Below are 19,397 nucleotides of genomic sequence, written 5' to 3'. Positions count from 1 at the left end.
TGTACAACCAAAGCACTTTACATTTATTTTTTTTGCAGGTACTTTCTCTCTTGTCTCTAGTCAGCTCACAATCAAGTTTGTTGTGCCTGTAGAGGGTGGATTTTGTACCTCAGTTATCTAGCAGTGTGAAAGTACATGAACACTTGTGTTTTTGCTAGAATTATTGGCAAAAAAACACATGTAACAAAGTGCCTTCTAGTCAACAGGTACTAACCAGGAAGGCCATGGTGACCTGAGAGGACGGATGTTTGAGTAACTGCCATGCCTTTGATGACAATTGATCTGAATTTCTAGTTAGACAGAGAGAGGAGAGCGTGCTGGGTGTTATATAAAGAGGAAACCTTGCTTGTTCAACTACAGTACACAGGATGGTGGCATACAGAGCAGAAAGATGACAAAAAACATCTTAGATAAGGCAGCTATCATGCAGGTGGTCATGTTACATGGCTGGCAACTTGACACATCCTTGACAATATGGGCAGGAGTAACTGGACAGACTGGAAGGGCCATATGGTCATCTTTACTATCGTTTAACCATTTCACTGTCTGTTAATTAACTTTTCTTTTTCATTTGTGTAGACATTTAACTTTGATGTAAGACAGCTGCATTGGGCAGAATACATGGAAAACTATTGTATGGGAACAAAAAAATACGTCCTAAATGAGGAAATGTCTGGTCTCCCTGCAGCCAGAAAACACCTAAACAAGTAGGTTGGGTTTTGGTTGTAATATGGAGTCTATTTGCTCTTCAGCAGAATACTGTTTCCTTTTCATCTCTTCAACCTACTTCCCTTTTGTTTCTGCTGGTTTGTGACACTAGTTTGATGATCTACTTTTAGAAGCCTGCTAATTGTGGTCATAGAAACATAGAAAGATGACGGCAGAAAAGGGCCATAGCCATCAAGTCTGCCCACTCTACTGACCCCCCTAAGTCTACTCTCCTAAAGATCCTACACCTAATGACCCAATTCCTTAACTCGACCCTCGTAGGGATCCCACATAGGCATCCCATTTATTCTTAAAATCTGGCACGCTGTTGGCCTTGATTACCTGGTCATCCTGTTTTTCATTCAACACGCTAAATTTGAGGTGTTCTCTAAGCCTCTTTTCCATTAAGAATATTCATAAGCCAAACATGAAATAAAGATGGGTAATAAAAACAGCCATTAATTACGGGACAAGGTACAGAAATCCAGAAAGCCATGAGCAGATGTTTTAATATGAAACTCTTGAAATGGTAGCATCAGTTCTGCATCTCAATGGCCACAAATTTGGTCTTGGAGAATGAGATGTACAGTGTCTGCATCTATGAGACAGACTTGGCTCTTTTTGTTACATAGAGCATTTTGGAAGTCTAATAGATGCTGGCGTTGTAATCTGGAAGCAGGGACTCTAGATCATTTGTTATACTTTTGTCCCTGTATCATGGCCTTTTGGAAATCAATTTGGTCTCAAATGAATTGTTTATTAGAAAACCATGTAGCTCTATCATATGATACAATTCTATTTGGGATGTCTATGAGAACAAAAAGTCTAATTTAATCAAGTAACAATAAACTTTTATTAATAATGACAGGAGTTGCCATTCAACATATCACCAGAAATTGAAAAATTACACCAGACTTAATTACACCTTCTGGTGGAATTCGTTGTGCCATATATACAACATGGAAAGAATAATAGCCATACAAAAAGGGAATTATAATAATTTTAAAAAGATTTGGGGGCCATTGATAACTTATTGTAATGATTAGACGCCTTTTTACACTAAAAGTATAATTATAATAATGGGAAAGGGGGTGATATATAGTTATATTATTGGTTTAATCGATATTTTTCAATATAACACATGTATGATATGCTTGATTTACAATATTTGTGGAGAGGGTGGGGGAGGGGCTTAATTTATGTATTTAAGATGATAATAGAAAAGAATTTCAAGTGATATGTATGATTCAATTGATGTAATATTGTCCACTTGTAAGATGAAAAAATGAATAAAGAATTGGAAAAAAAAAATGGTAGCATCAGTAATGCAGCAGTGATGTTAATGAACTTGTGTTAAATCATATTTTATTAGGTTATGGTATGCCTAGCATTTGACATTACTTAAGCCTACTGCAATCCCTTTCACAGTTTTATTCTCTATTTTCTCCCCTCCCCCCCCGTTTGACTCTTTGGGCTCCTTTTACAAAGGTGCGTTAGGGCCTTAATTCGCAGAATAGCATGCGCCATCCGCTACCGCCTCCTCTTGAGCAAGTGGTAGTTTTTTAGGTAGCGCATGCTAATCCAGTGTGTGCGCTAAAAAACCGCTAGCGCACTTGGTCTTTATCTGCCGTCATCTACTATGTTACTATGTTTCTTTTGTAAAAGGAGCCCTTTATCTCAATTCCTTCATTCCTGCTTCTCTTCAAAAACTTAGCTTCTTTCAAGTTTGAATTGTCTGAGTGAGAGATGTATTACGTTCCTATTTTAAATTTTGTAGTTCTTTTCTATTATTGAGTTTTAGATTGTAAACCACCTTGAACTACAAGTTCAAGTTTATTAAGTATTTGATTAATTGCTTGATTAATCATAAAACAAATATCTAAGCGATGAACAAATCTTTCAATTTACAGATAATACAGGGGTTATAAAAGACAGATGGACACTGAACAAAACATTTTAAATTAACGACTAACAAAATAAACAGAAAAGGAAAACAAAGGGAAAGGCAGGGTAATGAAGTACAATAATAAGAACATAACATAAGAACATAAGTATTGCCCCTGTCGGGTCAGACCAGAGGTCCATCGTGCCCGGCAGTCCGCTCACGCGGCGGCCCCTCAGGTCCATGACCTGATAGTGCTCATACCCTAAAACTCTCATACGCTTTTCGCTTAATGTCCTGTAGAGTAACCCTCTATCTGTACCCCGCAATCCCCTTCGCTTCCAGGAAGTCATCCAGTCCCTCTTTGAACCCCAGTATTGTACTCTGTCCTGTTACCTCATTTGGAAGCGCATTCCAGGTGTCCACCACCCTCTGAGTGAAGAACTTCCTTGCATTCTTTTTGAATCTGTCCCCTCTCAGTTTTTCTGAATGACCTCTTGTTTTTGTTGTCCCCGCTAGTCTGAAGAATCTGCCCCTCTCTACCCTCTCTATGCCTTTCATGATTTTATAAGTCTGTATCATGTTTCCTCTCAGTCTCCGCTTTTCCAGGGTAAAGAGCCCCAGTTTGTCTAACCTTTCGGCATATGAAAGGTTCTCCATTCCCTTTATCATCCTAGTTGCTCTCCTCTGGACCCCCTCAAGTATCGCCATGTCTTTCTTAAGGTACGGTGACCAGAATTGGACGCAGTATTCCAGATGTGGGCGCACAATTGCTCAATACAATGACAGGATAACTTCTTTCGTTCTGGTAGTGATACCTTTTTTGATAATACCCAACATTCTGTTCGCTTTCTTTGAGGCCGCTGGCTTCATTGTGTTATCCACCAATACCCCCAGATTTTTTTCTTGGTTGCCTTCCCCCAGCACCCTCCCTCCCATCGTATAGCTGTACATGGGGTTCCCTTTCCCTATGTGCAAGACCTTACATTTCTCCACATTGAAGCTCATCTGCCATCTTTTTGCCCACTCACACAGTTTGTTCAGGTCGCTCTGCAGTTCTTTGCATTCCTCAACAGTTCTGACCCTGCTGGAGAGTTTTGTGTTGTCTGCGAACTTGATAGCTTCGCACTTTGTCCCCGTTTCCAGATCGTTAATGAATATATTGAATAGCATCGGTCCCAGAACTGACCCCTGCGGGACACCACTCGTGACCCCTTTTCAGTCAGAGTAATGATAGAAAGAAGGACGATTATGGAAAAAAAAACAATAGGAGGAAAATAAAAGAAGTAGCCTTATGAAAATAAGCAAAAATAGGCTGGGACTCCTAAATATCATAAGCATCTTTGAAAAAAAAGCTCTTAAGTTTACTTTTAAATTTATCTAAGTTCTTTTCTTCTCTGAGAGAAATAGGGAGGGAGTTCCAAGTTTGAGGAGCTGTATAGAAATTTTTAATAAGCCATCCCTGTCCAAGGTTGTGTGTATCAAATATACATGCAACACATTTAGGGGCTCTTTTACTAAGCTGTGGTAAAAAAGGGCTTAGATTATCCTTACTTGGGCCTTTCCCACACGCCAAGGCAGTGTCTTGCAGACTTTCCGGCCGGAGGCACACTAAATCCAGTGCCCTGGCTGGAAGGCACCGAGAAGTGTGCCGAGGCCCATCTGGCCGCGACCCGCTTTGGTGGAGGGTTCCGGGAGGTGCAGAGAGAGGGGGGAGAGACGCCGGCCAGGAGGAGAGTCATCTGCACCGGCTGACTTCCTACATGACGTGCCTCTCGCCGCGTGGATGACTCTCCTCTTCACCAGTGTGTCGCGGCACACCTGAAATCTCCGGAAGCACACAGTTTGCGGTACACTGCGCTAAGGCCATTTTTAACCTGGCCATCATAAAGGGCTTTTTCCTGCTTGTTTTATTTCTGGCTGTTATAGGGGAAAACAGCCTCCAGGGATTCAAGATAAAGTTAGACAAGTTCCTGCTGAACCGGAACGTACGCAGGTAGGGCTAGTCTCAGTTAGGGCCACCGCATGAGCGGACTGCAGGGCACGATGGACCACAGCAGCAATTCTTATGTTCATTAGTGCACAACCGTTTAAAAAGCATTAACTCCCCTCTGTTTAAGAGTCCCTAAAGGCTCTTATATTATGGATACACTGACCAGTTAGCATGCCTGTGACATCTACACCCCTGACATGTCCCCTTTCCAAAAACATAATGGTAAAACGAATGTGTAATGTTTTAGTACGTCCTGTGTTAGGACATTTTTGCTGTTAGGTGTGCGTTAGCATCCAGCATTTTAGTAACAGAGCTTCATAGTAGGTAACCTCTGCCAGCTGCTGTAGTTTTTGACTCATGTGGCTGTATTAATAATGGGCAATGGTATTTGTATGAGATTAGATTACATTCTAGGAACTTATAAGCAGTTAAATTAACGATAAGATCTGCCTTGCTACAAAAAGCAACAGGTAGTCTCTGCCCACCAGTATGGGTAATGTTTACACTGCGGGAAGTGCTGACTCCGATAGCGCTAGGTGAATATTTAACCCAGACTGTGTCGTTACCTTGCCTGCATCGGAGGAGAGACCTTCATATATGCATAATGAAGGGTTCCTTTGTGCCATCATACTGTTGCCTTCCATTTTTTGGCTGTAGGGAAAAATGTTGACTACCTAGGGCTCCTTAACCTTTTCCTAGCGTAATAAATTTGACGTTACGCTGGTTCCAATCGTAATTAGTTTAGCAAAGTTTTGTATTATTCACCGTTATCATTTACGGCTATTGTAAACATAAATCATAAATTGTAAATAAGTCATAAGTCTGTAAATTCAAATATTTTGTGTTCCTGGCTCTTTATTAGTCCATACAGACTGTTTATCCACTGTCTGTCATTTTTGGAATGTCCTGTCGTCCGGGACACACGATAGGAAAAGGTTAAACTCCTAGTTTGCTTTAGGTTTGGTTCTCAGTTCACTGAGTGGACCAGTACTATATAGAGTATCTGTCTCCTATAAAGACATGAGTGATGCCACAATTCTGAGCTTTTCTGTTTATACCTGGGCAACTAGTAGGGATAACCTTTGTTGCTCTGTTTGTATTATCCTTAAAATTCTTTGCCCAGATGCCAAGAGTTTTCCCAGAGAGTCACTTATCATTAAATAGCCTCATGCGTGAATGAGACCAGCTCTGATTTTCATTTTCTTAATTCATCAGTCTAAAGATCATAAATCTATTGCTTATATTCCTTATGAATTAGCTCATTTGTTTTGCCTCTAAATTCCCCAAATCTCAGCTGTTGTCACTGACTTTCTCCTTCCTTTAAATGGGATGTTTTAGTATTTGAGAGTTCAAACCCCAACAGTTATCTGTTATCCTCAGTGCAGCCAAAATATTGTAGCTCTAGAGCAGGGGTCTCAAAGTCCCTCCTTGAGGGCCGCAATCCAGTCGGGTTTTCAGGATTTCCCCAATGAATATGCATGAGATCTATGTGCAGGCACTGCTTTCAATGCATATTCATTGGGGAAATCCTGAAAATCCGACTGGATTGTGGCCCTCAAGGAGGGACTTTGAGATCCCTGCTCTAGAAGAACCTGGTAAGGCAGCTGCATCATCTTCCTGTTTTCTGAATAGGAGGTAGAATTCATTGTGCTGAGAAGAATGTTTTGCTTGAGGGTATGTAACAATTTCTCTCTTGCCTATATCCTATTTGCTACAGCCTGGATTTTGGTCCAGTGGTGCGTAGACAGGATGGTTTTCTACAGTGGCATTCCAAGGACTTGAAGCATTGCCCCCTTCCCCCGTGATTTCTTAGCTACTTCTACTTACTACTGCCACTACTCCCCTGCACTCAAACATTCTGCTGAGTAATGCAAAAAAATAATAATAATAATAATAAATCCCCCCTCCCACACCTTGGAGAAATTTCTCCCTGCACCACTGAAAATCTTAGAAAATATGTTGTATATAAATATTGGCAGAACTGTTAAAATAATAAGGATCAGCAAATGCTAAGCATGAATTTGCTGTGATGGAAGCAAATGCATATGTACCAAGGCTATGGGTTTCAAAAGTAGCGTTTAATGATATTCAGATGCTTTATAAACTTCTTATGTTTCATTTGGCGCCTTGTGTTCTTTCCCTCTACCTCTTTCTCATTGGCATGATTTTTTTTAATGTTTTTAACTCTTCCTAGGTTACGAAACATACGTTATGGATTCAATACAGTCCTGATAGTTCTAATCTGGCGTGTGTTTATTGCAAGATCACAAATGGCAAGAAACATCTGGTACTTTGTGGTTAGTCTTTGTTTCAAGTTCCTGTCCTATTTTAGAGCATCGAGCACTATGAGATACTGATGGAGGTGTTCAGCACTTGGGCACCTATGCATCTGATCTACCTGCACAAAGCCTGTAAAATGTACCTGGTCTTTTCGTGTTTTGTAAAGACATTAAACCATCTTAGATTCAGTGTGTGGAATAGATTCAGTATGTCATGCTTCAAACGTGAAGATTACTGTGGGATGCCAGATCAAACCAGCATTAGACAGGTATGTGGTTGCAGTTCAGAAGCTGGGCTCTGCCTTTTGGCCTGGCAAACTGGGATTCGACCACTAACCAATTTTTAACTTTGTGATTCTTTGATGGTATGTATTGGAGATCTGTCTTTTTGTTCACGGTTTATTCCCCACTCAGCAGAGACATATTCAGTCACAGCTTATGCTGAGAAAACACAGCTTGTCTTGTGTCAACTTTGCTTCTCGTCTCCATTATCCTTTTGCTTTTTAGTGTATTGTTCTTGCAGTTTGGTCTTTTTTAAAGTGCTATGAAGGTGTTTGGCAGGCAGTTGGTGTGAACAGAATCCAAGCCTCCAATGATTTAAATGCTGTTTTGATCTGCTCTTCAAAGTAAACGATAAAATGCACAGCATAACACAGGGGTGTCCAATGTCGGTCCTCGAGGGCCGCAGTCCAGTCGGATTTTCAGGATTTCCCCAATGAATATACATGAGGTCTATTTGCATGCACTGCTTTCATTGTATGCTAATAGATCTCATGCATATTCATTGGGGAAATCCTGAAAACCCGACTGGATTGCGGCCCTCGAGGACTGACATTGGACACCCCTGGCATAACAGAACATAAAAAAAAGTAGAACTGTCCAGCATGTGATCAATTTCTTCTTACATTTGAGAAATCGGGATTCGTGAGAGCCTTTCTATTCTCTAAACATCTTTTTCATAATTTCCTTACTAAAGATTTTTTTTTTCCTTTGTTGGTCCATTTAAAAGTTGCATAGGTTAAGCCGTATCACAGATATTAAAGTCCTGCCCCTTTAAAACATTTCACAAAGATTTACAAGCACATTTATATTTCCGAACTTACAAAATTGCATTCACCTGAAAAGTAATGATGCATGGATAAAAAAAATCACTGTGTGAAATATCGAGCAAAAACAATTAAGTTGCAATGCCTCATTGAAAGAGCAGTTGGTGTCCAGCATCTCTAGCATGTAAAGTTTGTTTTAAGCTAAAAAAAAAAAAAAAAAAAAAATTTGTACAGTTACTGCAAGAGGTGAGAGTGTCAGTATCGCAGCTATGAACGAATTGCCTGCATAATCTAATTTGCACATGAGGTACCTTTTCTTAACACTGTTTTGAACTTTTTATGGGACCTTTGTAAAGGTCAATTCTTAAATCATCTAGTTCATACAGGGGTCTTTTTACTAAGGCGTGCTAACCGATTTAGCGTGCACTAAATGCGAAGATGCCGATTATATTTGTATTTAGTATTAACGCGCTAAATCGGTTAGCACACCTTGGTGAAAGGACCCCACAGTATTTATGTTGGAAAATGTTAATATACCCTTACAAAAGATTACATCACACTTGTTTTCCAGGCTTTCCTGTGTCCAATAACCTAACTTTGCCTTTGAAACCTAACTTTAAAATGGGACAGTGGTGATCGAATTTTAAAAAGTGCTTCCTTGTTGAAGCTTAACTGTTTTTCTCTTAGTGGGTTCTTGCAAACGGTCCTTCTAAAGTACAGTGTAGTTTATAATGTCCTACTAACCTCTTTGGTCTAGGACCACACCGCTGAAAAGTGTGCGAGACCTCGAGCTGCTGAAAGTTCAATAGATTATTTTTTTTGTCTGCGAGATGTGTGTTTTGTTTTGGTTTTTTTAAAGTAACAAGTCTCCCTTTTTTCTGAGCTGTGGTGGCCTGGCACATCTTTCTTGACTTTATTAACCACTTTGTATTAATCTCATATTGGGCCGGGGGGGAGAGAGAAATACTTTAGTTTTGCTTAAAATTCCTGAATCCACTTTCTTTAATCTATTGAGTGCCTCAGGCTAAGATGAGTTCCAAATATATATATATGCTGTTGAAGCTGCTTCAGCAGTAAATAATGCATCAGTAAAGCCAAGCTTTAAAAGAATCTTTTTTTAGTCCTAAAATACAGTGGTTTGACAGGCTGAAAACTAGTTCTTAACCCATCTCCTCTGCTGCTTTCTTCTGGTGCTGAGAGGCCAGTCCTTTTCAGAGCTATCCTAAGGAATGAGTGCACGATACTGTAAGCTATGGCTGGTATTAACAGTTGGGCAGACCTGTAGGTTTTTTTTAAACTGCCATGTGTCATACAGAAGATAAAATTTTATAAGTAATTCTAGATAACAGCCCAGCTGTTAAAACGACAGTATTTTTCATAATGGATACTTCAGCATGGTTTGTCCTCTTTAACCTCATGGTGTGTCTTGACAAGGGTCTTGGGGTCTGACAATATAGCGTACTCGGAGCCCTGAGTGCTAGGTTCATAGCTCCCTTCCTGGTTGTGCATTTAGTAACTCTTTTAACCTACCTGCGCTCAGGCTTAAGACTGTAAGCCCTTTTGGGCAGGGACCATGTAGTTTGATTTATCTTGTAAAGTGCTCTGAACATGGGCAGTACTTTATAATTAATAAATACAGTGATGCACTTCTGTGTGATGACTGACCGTTATTGATTAATGGATGTTTTGTTTGGCACTCTTTTGATCAGTAATTACATTTTATTGAAAGAAATGGACTCCAGGAGGTAAGCATAGGTCCCCTCTTTAGTTTGATGTTGGTTTAGAGAGCATTTAGATAAGAACCTAAGATTTGCCATACTGGGTCAGACCAAGGGTCCATCTAGCAGAGTATCTTGTTTCGAACAGTGGTCGGTCCAGGTATCTGGCACATTCCCAACATGTAGCAAGAGTCTGTGCTACTTAGCCTTAGGATATACAGTTGCTTAAGAGCTTATGGGCTTTCCTCCAGGAATTTATCCAAACCTCTTTTTTTAAAACCTATCTCGTAACTGCTCTTACCTCTTGCTCCATCAGTGAATTCAAGAGCATAACTATGTTAAGTGAAAAAATATTCTCTCCTCTTTGTTTAAATGTAACCTCAGGGGCTCTGCCAAGTCTTTGTTTACACTATCGAAAAGTACGATCTATTTGTGTTTCTGTCCCACCATTCAGAATTTTATAGGCTTAAGAGCCTCTGAGTGCTTGAAGAGTACTGTGAAAACTCTGAGAAGTGTAGAGCGGAGCATAATGGTTAGAACTACAACCTCAGCACCCTGAGGTTGTGGGTTCAAACCCTGCGCCACTCTTTGTGACCCTGGGCAAATCACTTAATCCTCCACTGCTCCAGGTACATTAGACTCTGAGCTCGCCTGGACAGATACGGAAAATGCTTGAGTACCTGATTTGTACAGTAACCTTTTCTGAGCTCCTTTGGGAGGACGGGTTAAAAAAAAAAAAAAAAAAATCCAATAAATTAATTAGGTTGAGTTCTATGAATAAAAATTTAGGGGCCCTTTTACTAAGCTGCTTCTAAAAAGTGGCTAGCGCTATCCCCAGTGTGGGTCTTTCCTGCATGCTGAGACCACTTTTAGCGCAGCAGTAGAATAGCCTCATTTTCCATTATTCCCATTAAATGGCCACACATTAATTTCCCCATTACCTTGTGGCCCCTTACCAATGCATATTTTCGAGGCAATAAGGAAGGGCTCCTGCACTAATCATGTGCTAATTGGTTAGTGTACGGTGAAGTAGCCCCCAGCACTAAAAGAAAAAATAATTTATATTTTTTAGCCTATGGGAAGCACACGCCAATCCCCAAACTATCATAGGAAGCCTGAGTGTGCCCACATTAGTGCTTTTAATCCTGTAATAAGCCCTCATTAGTGCTTATCGCAGCTTAATAAAAGGACCCCTTATGTATACTCTCGGAAAAGAAGGGTTTAAGGAACTATGATAGATGTATTCAGTACTTCCGAGGAAGAAATGCATAGGAAAGGAACTAGGGGTTATAGAATAAGGGTGACAAAGTGAATACTCAGGTGAGAACTAAGGAAATATTTCTTGTTAAATGTGTGGAATGGTAAACCAGGGAGACAGTGGAAATGAGAATCGATGGACCAAGAACCGAAAGAAAAGATTTGCTGTTTGACGTGTTTGGAAACATACCAGGTGCATGAATGGGGAGTCTGTGCAAACTTCCACTAGTTGAATGCCTCCCCCCCTCCCCCACCTGTCCTGCTGAGCCTGACATTACTGGACAGTCCAAACTATGCTAAATCAGCAGAAATCTGGTTTAGCCCATCTGAGTCAGGCCAGATTGAGGAGTGACAGTGCCTCCCCACACACACACTAGAGGTTTGAGGCTTGAGCCTTTTGGAAGGTCCTTGTGAAGAATTTGCACCTATTTTTTTTTTTTTTTTAAGTAATTACTCTGGAGCATGAAGGTAGTAATGATCTTTATCGCTTGAGAGAACCTTATCTTGTAGGCAGATGCACAAGTTTGGCTAACTTCATTTTCTAGAATTCAGAAAAGTAATTTAGTGATGAGGTCCCAAATCTGGTGGGAAAAGCAAGAAAACTGATCTGTATTATTTGCAAATCTCTGTCGGCCTGAAAGGTGACGGGTCAAATACCCTTGTAAATGTGCACAGTACAAATTTGTGTAAAATCTTCAAGCTGCTGCTTGTAAATGATGTGTGGAGTGAAACAAGAATCTCTTTCAAATACCATTAATATTAAGGGATATAATACAAACTGCTGCTTAAATTAAAACTAATACAGATGAAACACAGTTGAACTATGGAATTTGTTGCTGTATGATGTGGTCAAGGTACCTAGCGTAGCTAATTTTGAGAGGTCTGGACAGGTTCCTGGAAGAAAAGTCTAATAATTGACAAATAGACTTGGGAAAGCTAAAAACTTCTCCAAGGTATGAGCAACAAGGTTCAAGGTCCATTTAATTTGATTACCCAAGAAGAAGCCACCAAAGTAGAAATAAGATCATGTAGGCATGAAAAGAGCTACAAGTCCAAATAGGAAAGTAAGGAGTTGGAGGAATCGTGTGAATTCTGTGTCCTCATGCTTCTGGTGCTAGACCAACCCAACAGTGCTATAATTATATATACACACTGATAAATAAGGTGCCCTCTGGAACGAGTTTGTCTTCAGAGAAGCCTTGAACATGTGCAGCAAAGGTTCTGTTGAGGGTGTAATGAGTTTTACAAGGCATTGAAGGTAAAAACATAACATGTCCAATCCTAAGACATCCCATCAGTGTTCAAAAGAAATCACATGGTCATTAGCAGCCAGAAAATATATAACTTTCCTCTCCGTGCTTCTTTCGCCCTTCAATGAATAATACCAGGCTCAAAATCATCTGGTGCTATCTGTGTAGGACATGAGTGAAGGGAAGGGTGGGCTGTGAAATTATGCAGATAGCGATGATATTCAGCTGCTGTTTGGATAAGTTACATGTCCAGTTGAGACCTGGAAATGTATAGAATAAGTTAAAAACTTCTTTTGTATATGTGGGCCTATTAAAATAATTTTAATCAAGTAGCCTTCGGTGTCATTTTACTAAAGAACGGTAAGTCTTTATTTATTGGAATTTGTTAAGCAGATTCACCCAAGGTGAGTGAAGAGATTCGCCCAAGGTGGTGTGATTATTGTACAGTAACTGCACTGTGCAGTCCACTCATAACATCATGGAGCTAATGTGACTTTAACACATGCTTTACTAAAATATTTTTTAGCCCTTTTTCTGTATATTGATGTAATGTGCCTAGCTATTACTGTATTACTTCATCAAGCTATTGTTTGGTGTCTCGCAGCCGAAGAATGAAAATGAAGATAAACCATTCAGCCCAATAACTGGAGTCAGGGTGCCAAAAGATTCTTCACAATCTTAACAATTGTAATAATAATAATAATATATCGCAGGACCGTGAAGTTCTATGCGGTTTACAATGATTAAAAGGTGCTACAGATTGAGTGGAATAAACAAAGTTCAGAGTTAGTGAATAACAATTCGAAGATCATTTCTTGAGGACTAAGATTGTATAGGTCAGTTACATATGTGTAGATCTTTGACTTCAATTTTATTTCTGTTTAATTCTTTTAGCGGGATCTTGTGGATGCTAAAGCAGATCAATAAACTTAGAGAAAAATATGCTGATGGCTGAGGAGCTTGGCAATCTGGAAAGTTGGCCCAAAATTGGTCAATAATTGTTTACACAAGACTTACTTGAACTTATGGCTAAAGTACAAGTTTATATATCCTGTAGAGAACTACAAACGATCTCAAGCGCTCACAGGCTAAAAGTCTGATGTATGTTTCAAACTAATGACCCTATCGTGAGCTATTATTGATCTTATGTGTTCTCTTTTTCTCAAGTTTTTTCGTTTTTGAGTATTTATATATACATAAGATCAATGATAGCTCACGATAGGGTCATTAGTTTGAAACATACATCAGACTTTTAGCCTGTGAGCGCTTGAGATCGTTTGTAGTTCTCTACAGGATATATAAACTTGTATTTTAGCCATAAATTCAAGTAAGTCTTGTGTGAGTCACAGAATTTATAGGATCATTAGGACAATAATTGTTTACTACAACCCAAGCTCAAATATTATCCATTTAAACAATTTGCTGTCCCACCAGATACCTACCCCAGTGAAAGAAAAAGCCTCAGGTCACTGGTGAAGCATTATAAAATTAGCTCTACCATATTAGACATCATTGGCATAAGAAACTTTCACCTATTAAGTAGGGTAAGCAAAAAATATATTAGGGGTGAAACAAACCACAAAACAGTGTATATAACCCGGGTCCTTCCCGTTTGTGCCAACGTTTCATGATAATTGTTTATCGATATCTCAGCAGCAGGGTGTAGTCAAGACTTCAAAATTTAAACAATTTCCGTGTGGAGTGTGAGATTCTTGTCCAGGGTCATAGGCAGGCATTGTCCTAGTGCTCTTGTAACCTTATACAGGATGTTGTGTAACTTCCAGCAAGTTTTTACTGTTCACATTTGGGCTCATTTTCAGAGCACTTAAGACACACAAAGTACCATAGGTTTCTATACTTTGTGTGTCTAAGTTCTTTGAAAATGAGTCCCATTAGTAATTGAACTAACTATTGTGCTAGCCCCAATTTTATGCATAAGGAAGACAATCGCATACAGCTACTTGAAAAATACATATGTTGGTTTTAATTTAGCACTCTTTTTTTAAATAATTCTTTATTAATTTTCAAGCTTTGACAGTGTATTACAATTAATATAACTTTAACAGATGCATAAAATATACCATATTACACACATTATTAAAGAAAACATCCATTTCCCCCTCCTCTCAATTATTAATATATTAAATCATATTATTTATTACAATATTATATTTAAATATTTTAAAACTCTTCCAAATACTTTCCCCTCCCCTTAATGTAGCATTCTAGTTTATGATCATGGAAAAGACTGGTTCTATGTGTGGAATAATTTTTAAACCAAATGAACTTTTAAGACCACAGATGTGACATTTAATTCAGCACAATCTTGTACTGAATTGCACCTTCAAGATCTTTTATCTTGAATATTTAATTTGGAAAGAGGACTAACTGTTTAGCATTTCACGACTAACCCTCTATTTAAACAGTTCATTAATTTTGAATGGGACTTCTCTGTGCTTAGGCTAGTGAGGATGGGAGTTGTACAGATTGGGTTGTGCATTCCAAAGTACGATTGCTGCTAGGCAACATGTACCCATGAAAGGGCAGAATGACATCCGAGGAATGGATTAATAATACATTGACCATAGATGAAAATCTGTGTCCTTTAGAAGGAGGAGGTGAAATAGCAGAAATCATCCTACTTGTGAATTAAGCTAAGCTACAAAGGATAACTGTTTTACCATCTGATAAATCTTTGTTCCGAGAGTTATCCTAATGAGAATTGCTATGTGCTAAAACCTTCATAAACGTGTAGGGCAGGACTAAATATTAAAACTGAAACTCTTGATACACTGGCTCAGTGGTAGACTTCAGAGGGTGGTGGTAAATGGTTTCCCCTCAGAAACGTCGGCTGTGACAAGTGGAGTGCCGCAGGGCTCGGTCTTGGGTCTGATACTGTTTAATATCTTTGTACGGGACCTGCCTCAGGGACTTCGAGGTAAAATTATACTATTCGCCAATGACGCTAAGCTATGCAAAGTTGACAGCGCAACCATGCCCGACACTGTGAGGCAGGACCTACTTTTACTGGAACAATGGTCTAAAACTTGGCAACTGAGCTTTAATGCCAAAAAGTGTAAGGTTATGCACCTTGGTAGTGGTAACCCCAGCAGAACATACACCCTGAACGGGGAAACCTTAAGAACCGTCGAAGAACGGGACCTGGGTGTAATCATTAGCAAAGGTATGAAGACAGCCACTCAGGTGGAGAAAGCTTCGGCCAAGGCTAGACGAATGCAGGGTTGCATCCGAAGAAGTTTTGTCAGCCGAAAGCCTGAAGTCATAATGCCGTTGTACAGGTCCATGGTGAGACCTCATCTTGAGTACTGTGTTCAGTTTTGGAGGCTACATTATCAAAAAGACGTGAAGAGAATGGAATCGGTCCAGCGAATGGCCACCAAGATGGTCTCAGGACTCAAGGATCTCCCATATGAAGAGCGTCTAAGCAGGCTGCAGCTATATTCTCTCAAAGAACACAGAGAGAGGGGAGACATGATAGAAACATTCAAATATCTTACAGGCCGTATCGAGGTGGAGGAAGATATCCTTTTTCTTATGGGTCCCACGGCAACAAGAGGGCATCCGCTCAAACTCAAGGGTGGGAGATTTCATGGTGACATCAGGAAGTACTTCACCGAAAGGGTGGTTGATCGTTGGAATGGCCTTCCACGTCAGGTAGTTGAGGCCAGCAACGTGCTCAACTTCAAGAAGCGATGGGATAAACATGTGGGTTCACATCGGGGAATTGCTTAGGGGAGTATTCTTTTAAGGGGAGGGTTCTTTTGAGTGGGCAGACGTGTTAGGCCAACGGCCCTTTTCTGCCGTCATATTCTATGTCTATCTTTTATTTTGGCACATAACTGTCAAGCAGAAGAATTTAAACATTAAAAAAAAAACCAAAACCTTTGGCTGGGACTTTGCCTACTGGTTGGTTTTAGAAATAGTTTTTTAGCAGGCCTGATCCTTTATTTAGTATGCTGTTAGGTGCCATCGACTTGTGCTCGACTTGATGAATTGTGGATCTAAAAAGAAATCAGTTTTGTGCTAGTCCAGAAAAGTCCTCCAGTGTCATCCCCCATGGTTGTTTTCAACGTGTCCAATCTGTTTGCAGGTCGCCCTCTTCGCCTGATTCCTTCGATCTTCCCAAACATGATGTCCTTCTCCAATGATCTCTCTTCTGATGGTGTTGCCAAAATAAGACAGTCGTAACTTCATCATTTGGGCTTTGAATGACAAAGCCAGTTTGATCTCTTCCAAAATTGATTTAATGGTTCTTCTGGTAGTCTAGGGCAGGCCTAAAATCCTTCTCCATCACCAAAGCTCAAATGAGTCAATCTTTCTGTCTTGTTTCCGTAGTGTCCAGCTTTCGCATCTGTAACTGACCACTGATAAAGCAACATAGCAGTAATTAATGACCCTGAGACAGAGGTAATTCTTGAGTGCCTGATTGTTAACTGCTTAGATAATTTTGATAGGCAGTATATAAATACCTAAAATAAATATTTGGTCCTCCCGGACCCTCTGGTTCTCCCCTAAGGTTCTCTTTGAGATACTTTTATGTTAACCCTCTGGTTTTCCGGATGGTTCTGTTGAACCTCATTGTTTACTTGTTAATTGATGATTTTGTTCCATTATTTGTTTCTCTTTTTGCTATTGGAAACTCAATAAAAATATTTGAAATCAGAATACCTAAATAAATAAATAAGAAGCTGAATTTGATAAATCATTTTGGAAAACCCCAAACTTGTGGCATTTAACCTTGCTAAAGCACAGGGCCAGCTCAAGGGTATCTAATGCCCTAGGGACTAAGCAAGCCTTCAGCTGCACAAAGGATGGCTCAGGGACCCTACACTCTTCCATCCCTTCTGCTTATGAGGTAGCCAGCATGTCCCCTTCTGTAGTCCTCCCAAATAGCCAACATCTCATCTTCCCTTCCCTCATGACCAGCATCGTTGCTCCCTTTCCCTTCATCCACATGCAGGATAAATAAGCAGAGCAGATTGGTTGAAGCCAATGTGGTACAAGGGAATTTTCTCTCTCCTGCCCCATCTTCACTGGTAGGTGTGGGGGAAGGATCAGTCCTTCAGGTCTATTCTCTGAGAGAGAAGCACTGGTTGTCCATCATCTTAGTAAGTGTAACCCATTTTAATATTAATTAGTTGCTTTATATGCAAAATTCAATTACAGTTGTTAAATTATGAATAATACCCCAACAACCACAAAAAAAGGCAAGAATTTAGATTAAAGGCTGACTTTTTTTTTTTTTTTCCCAAATGGAGCTTATCCCCTTCTGGCCAGGCAGAACATTCCAGGGATGGTGAATTGTGTTTGTACGATTAGAGAGCCTCTCTTGGAAAGTCTTGGTTTAAGTCAATAAAATTTCCGTGCAACCCTGTAGTTATAGTTTCAGATTCAGAACTGAAGAAAGACGCACACAAAAAAAAGAGAAGCATTTAATGTAAACTGAACCCAGCTTTTGTAACTTGGCAACCAACATCCCTTGAGCTCATAAACAGGGCTGCAGCACTGTTGCCAGAGAACCCAGGAGACACTTGTGTGTACGTTGGCCACTTGATCACAGGTTCTGCTACTTCGGTAAATAAATTATGGTAGGGAAACAGCCTCTGTGTGCTCTCTCCTTGCCTTGTCTACTTCATGCTTCCCTATTACATAGATAGTTATACAGTGGGGCTTGTGGGGTTACAGTAACCTAATGGCAGGCTGAGAACCAGAAGATTCCAGTTCAAATCTCCTGCAATAGAGAGTGACATGGGGACAAATTTTTCCCCATCCCCATAAGAACTCATTTTCCCATCCCGATGAGTTCTTTACCTGTCCCTGCCTCATTTCTGCAAGCTCTGTCCTATTCGAGGCTTGTGTAGTTAATGCAGAGCTTACAGAACATAAGAAGTTGCCTCTGACCAGAGGTCCATCTCACCCAGCAGTCCGCTCCCGTGGTGGCCCATCAGGTCCATGACCTGTAAGGTGATCCTTGTCTAAAACCCTTTAATCCCCTTTATCCTTCTATCTATACCCTTTCATAATCCTATCCCTACCTCTATCTGTATCCCTCAATCCCCGTATCCTTCAGGAATTTATCCAGTCCTTTGAAACCCTGTACTGTACTCTGTCCTATCACAACCTCCAGGAGCGCATTCCAGGTGCCCACCACCCTCTGAGTGAAAAAGAACTTCCTAGCATTGGTTCTAAACCTGTCCCCTTTCAATTTCTCCGAGAGCCCCCTTGTTCTTGCGGTTCCCAATAGGCTGAAGAATCTGTCCCTATCTACCTTCTCTATGCCTTTCAGGATCTTGAAAGTCTCTTATCATGTCTCCTCTGAGTCTCCGTTTCTCCAGGGAGAAGAGCCCCAGCCTTTCTATCCTGTCTGCGTATGAAAGGTTTTCCATACCTTTTATCATTTTCGTCGCTCTTCTCTGAACCCTCTCTAATATCGCCATGTTCTTCTTAAGGTACGGTGACCAATATTGGACACAGAACTCCAGATGCGGGTGCACCATCACACGATACAGCGGCATGATGACTTCCTTCGTTCTGGTTGTGATACCCTTCTTAATAATACCCAACATTCTGTTTGCTTTCTTCGAAGCTGCTGCGCATTGTGCCGTTGACTTCATTGTTGTATCCACCAACACACCTAAGTCTTTTTCAAGGTTATTTTCCCGTGTCAGTCTCTATCCTGCAAATCCCTGTGATTTTGACCAAATCACTTAACCCTCCGTTACCATTCTAGAGACACAAAAATATCCAGTTAGACCTGAATGTGCACCCCATCAAAGGCTTGCAAGTGGTATATAAGAAAATTAGGTTAAACTTCAAGTTTATCTTTTGACATTGAGGTGGCTTGAAATGCCTGCAGCTCTGTAATTCAGGTTCTTGCCAGATAGGTCAGCTGGTGATAGAGGGGAGAGGCAAGGGATTAGTCACCACTTCCTGTGGAGGTTTGTCTATTTTTCCCACACCCTGTGCACTGGCGTTCGGATATGAATTACTTCTTGCATGTTCATCTCTCATGCCGCCTTAAATTCTGACCACCTTTAATGCATTAAACATTCCGTAATATAACAAAAGAATTCAAAAGTGTTTTATGTTGGAGGTAGCTTTTCCCCTTTTTTTAAACATGCAGCTATTAGAAAGTATTTGTATATGTTTTGCAACTGTTGTCTTGTGCAGCTAGATTTTTCGTGGAAAATAACACACGAGGATCTATCTATACCTGTTGATTTACAGATCTCCCCCCTCAATA

The 19,397-nt window shown here is 40.2% G+C and overlaps 1 protein-coding gene across 5 annotated transcripts in view; it reads left to right on the top strand.

The window, feature by feature from the left end:
• The window catches only part of FAR1 (fatty acyl-CoA reductase 1), a 55,071-nt gene extending 45,517 nt beyond the window's left edge, over positions 1-9,554 (top strand). For all 5 annotated transcript variants that reach the window (XM_033928847.1, XM_033928844.1, XM_033928846.1 and 2 more), the window contains exons 11-12: positions 580-707; positions 6,778-9,554. In XM_033928847.1, coding sequence (XP_033784738.1) covers positions 580-707; positions 6,778-6,940 — 291 coding nt within the window. In that variant the 3' untranslated portion in view covers positions 6,941-9,554. The remainder of the gene's footprint in view (positions 1-579; positions 708-6,777) is intronic.
• Positions 9,555-19,397: the final 9,843 nt, after the last annotated feature.

This window comes from Geotrypetes seraphini, chromosome 19 (genome assembly GCF_902459505.1).
Source record: "Geotrypetes seraphini chromosome 19, aGeoSer1.1, whole genome shotgun sequence".
NCBI lineage: Eukaryota > Metazoa > Chordata > Amphibia > Gymnophiona > Dermophiidae > Geotrypetes > Geotrypetes seraphini.
Note: the sequence above shows the minus strand (reverse complement) of the source record. Positions and strands in the feature narration are given on the sequence as shown.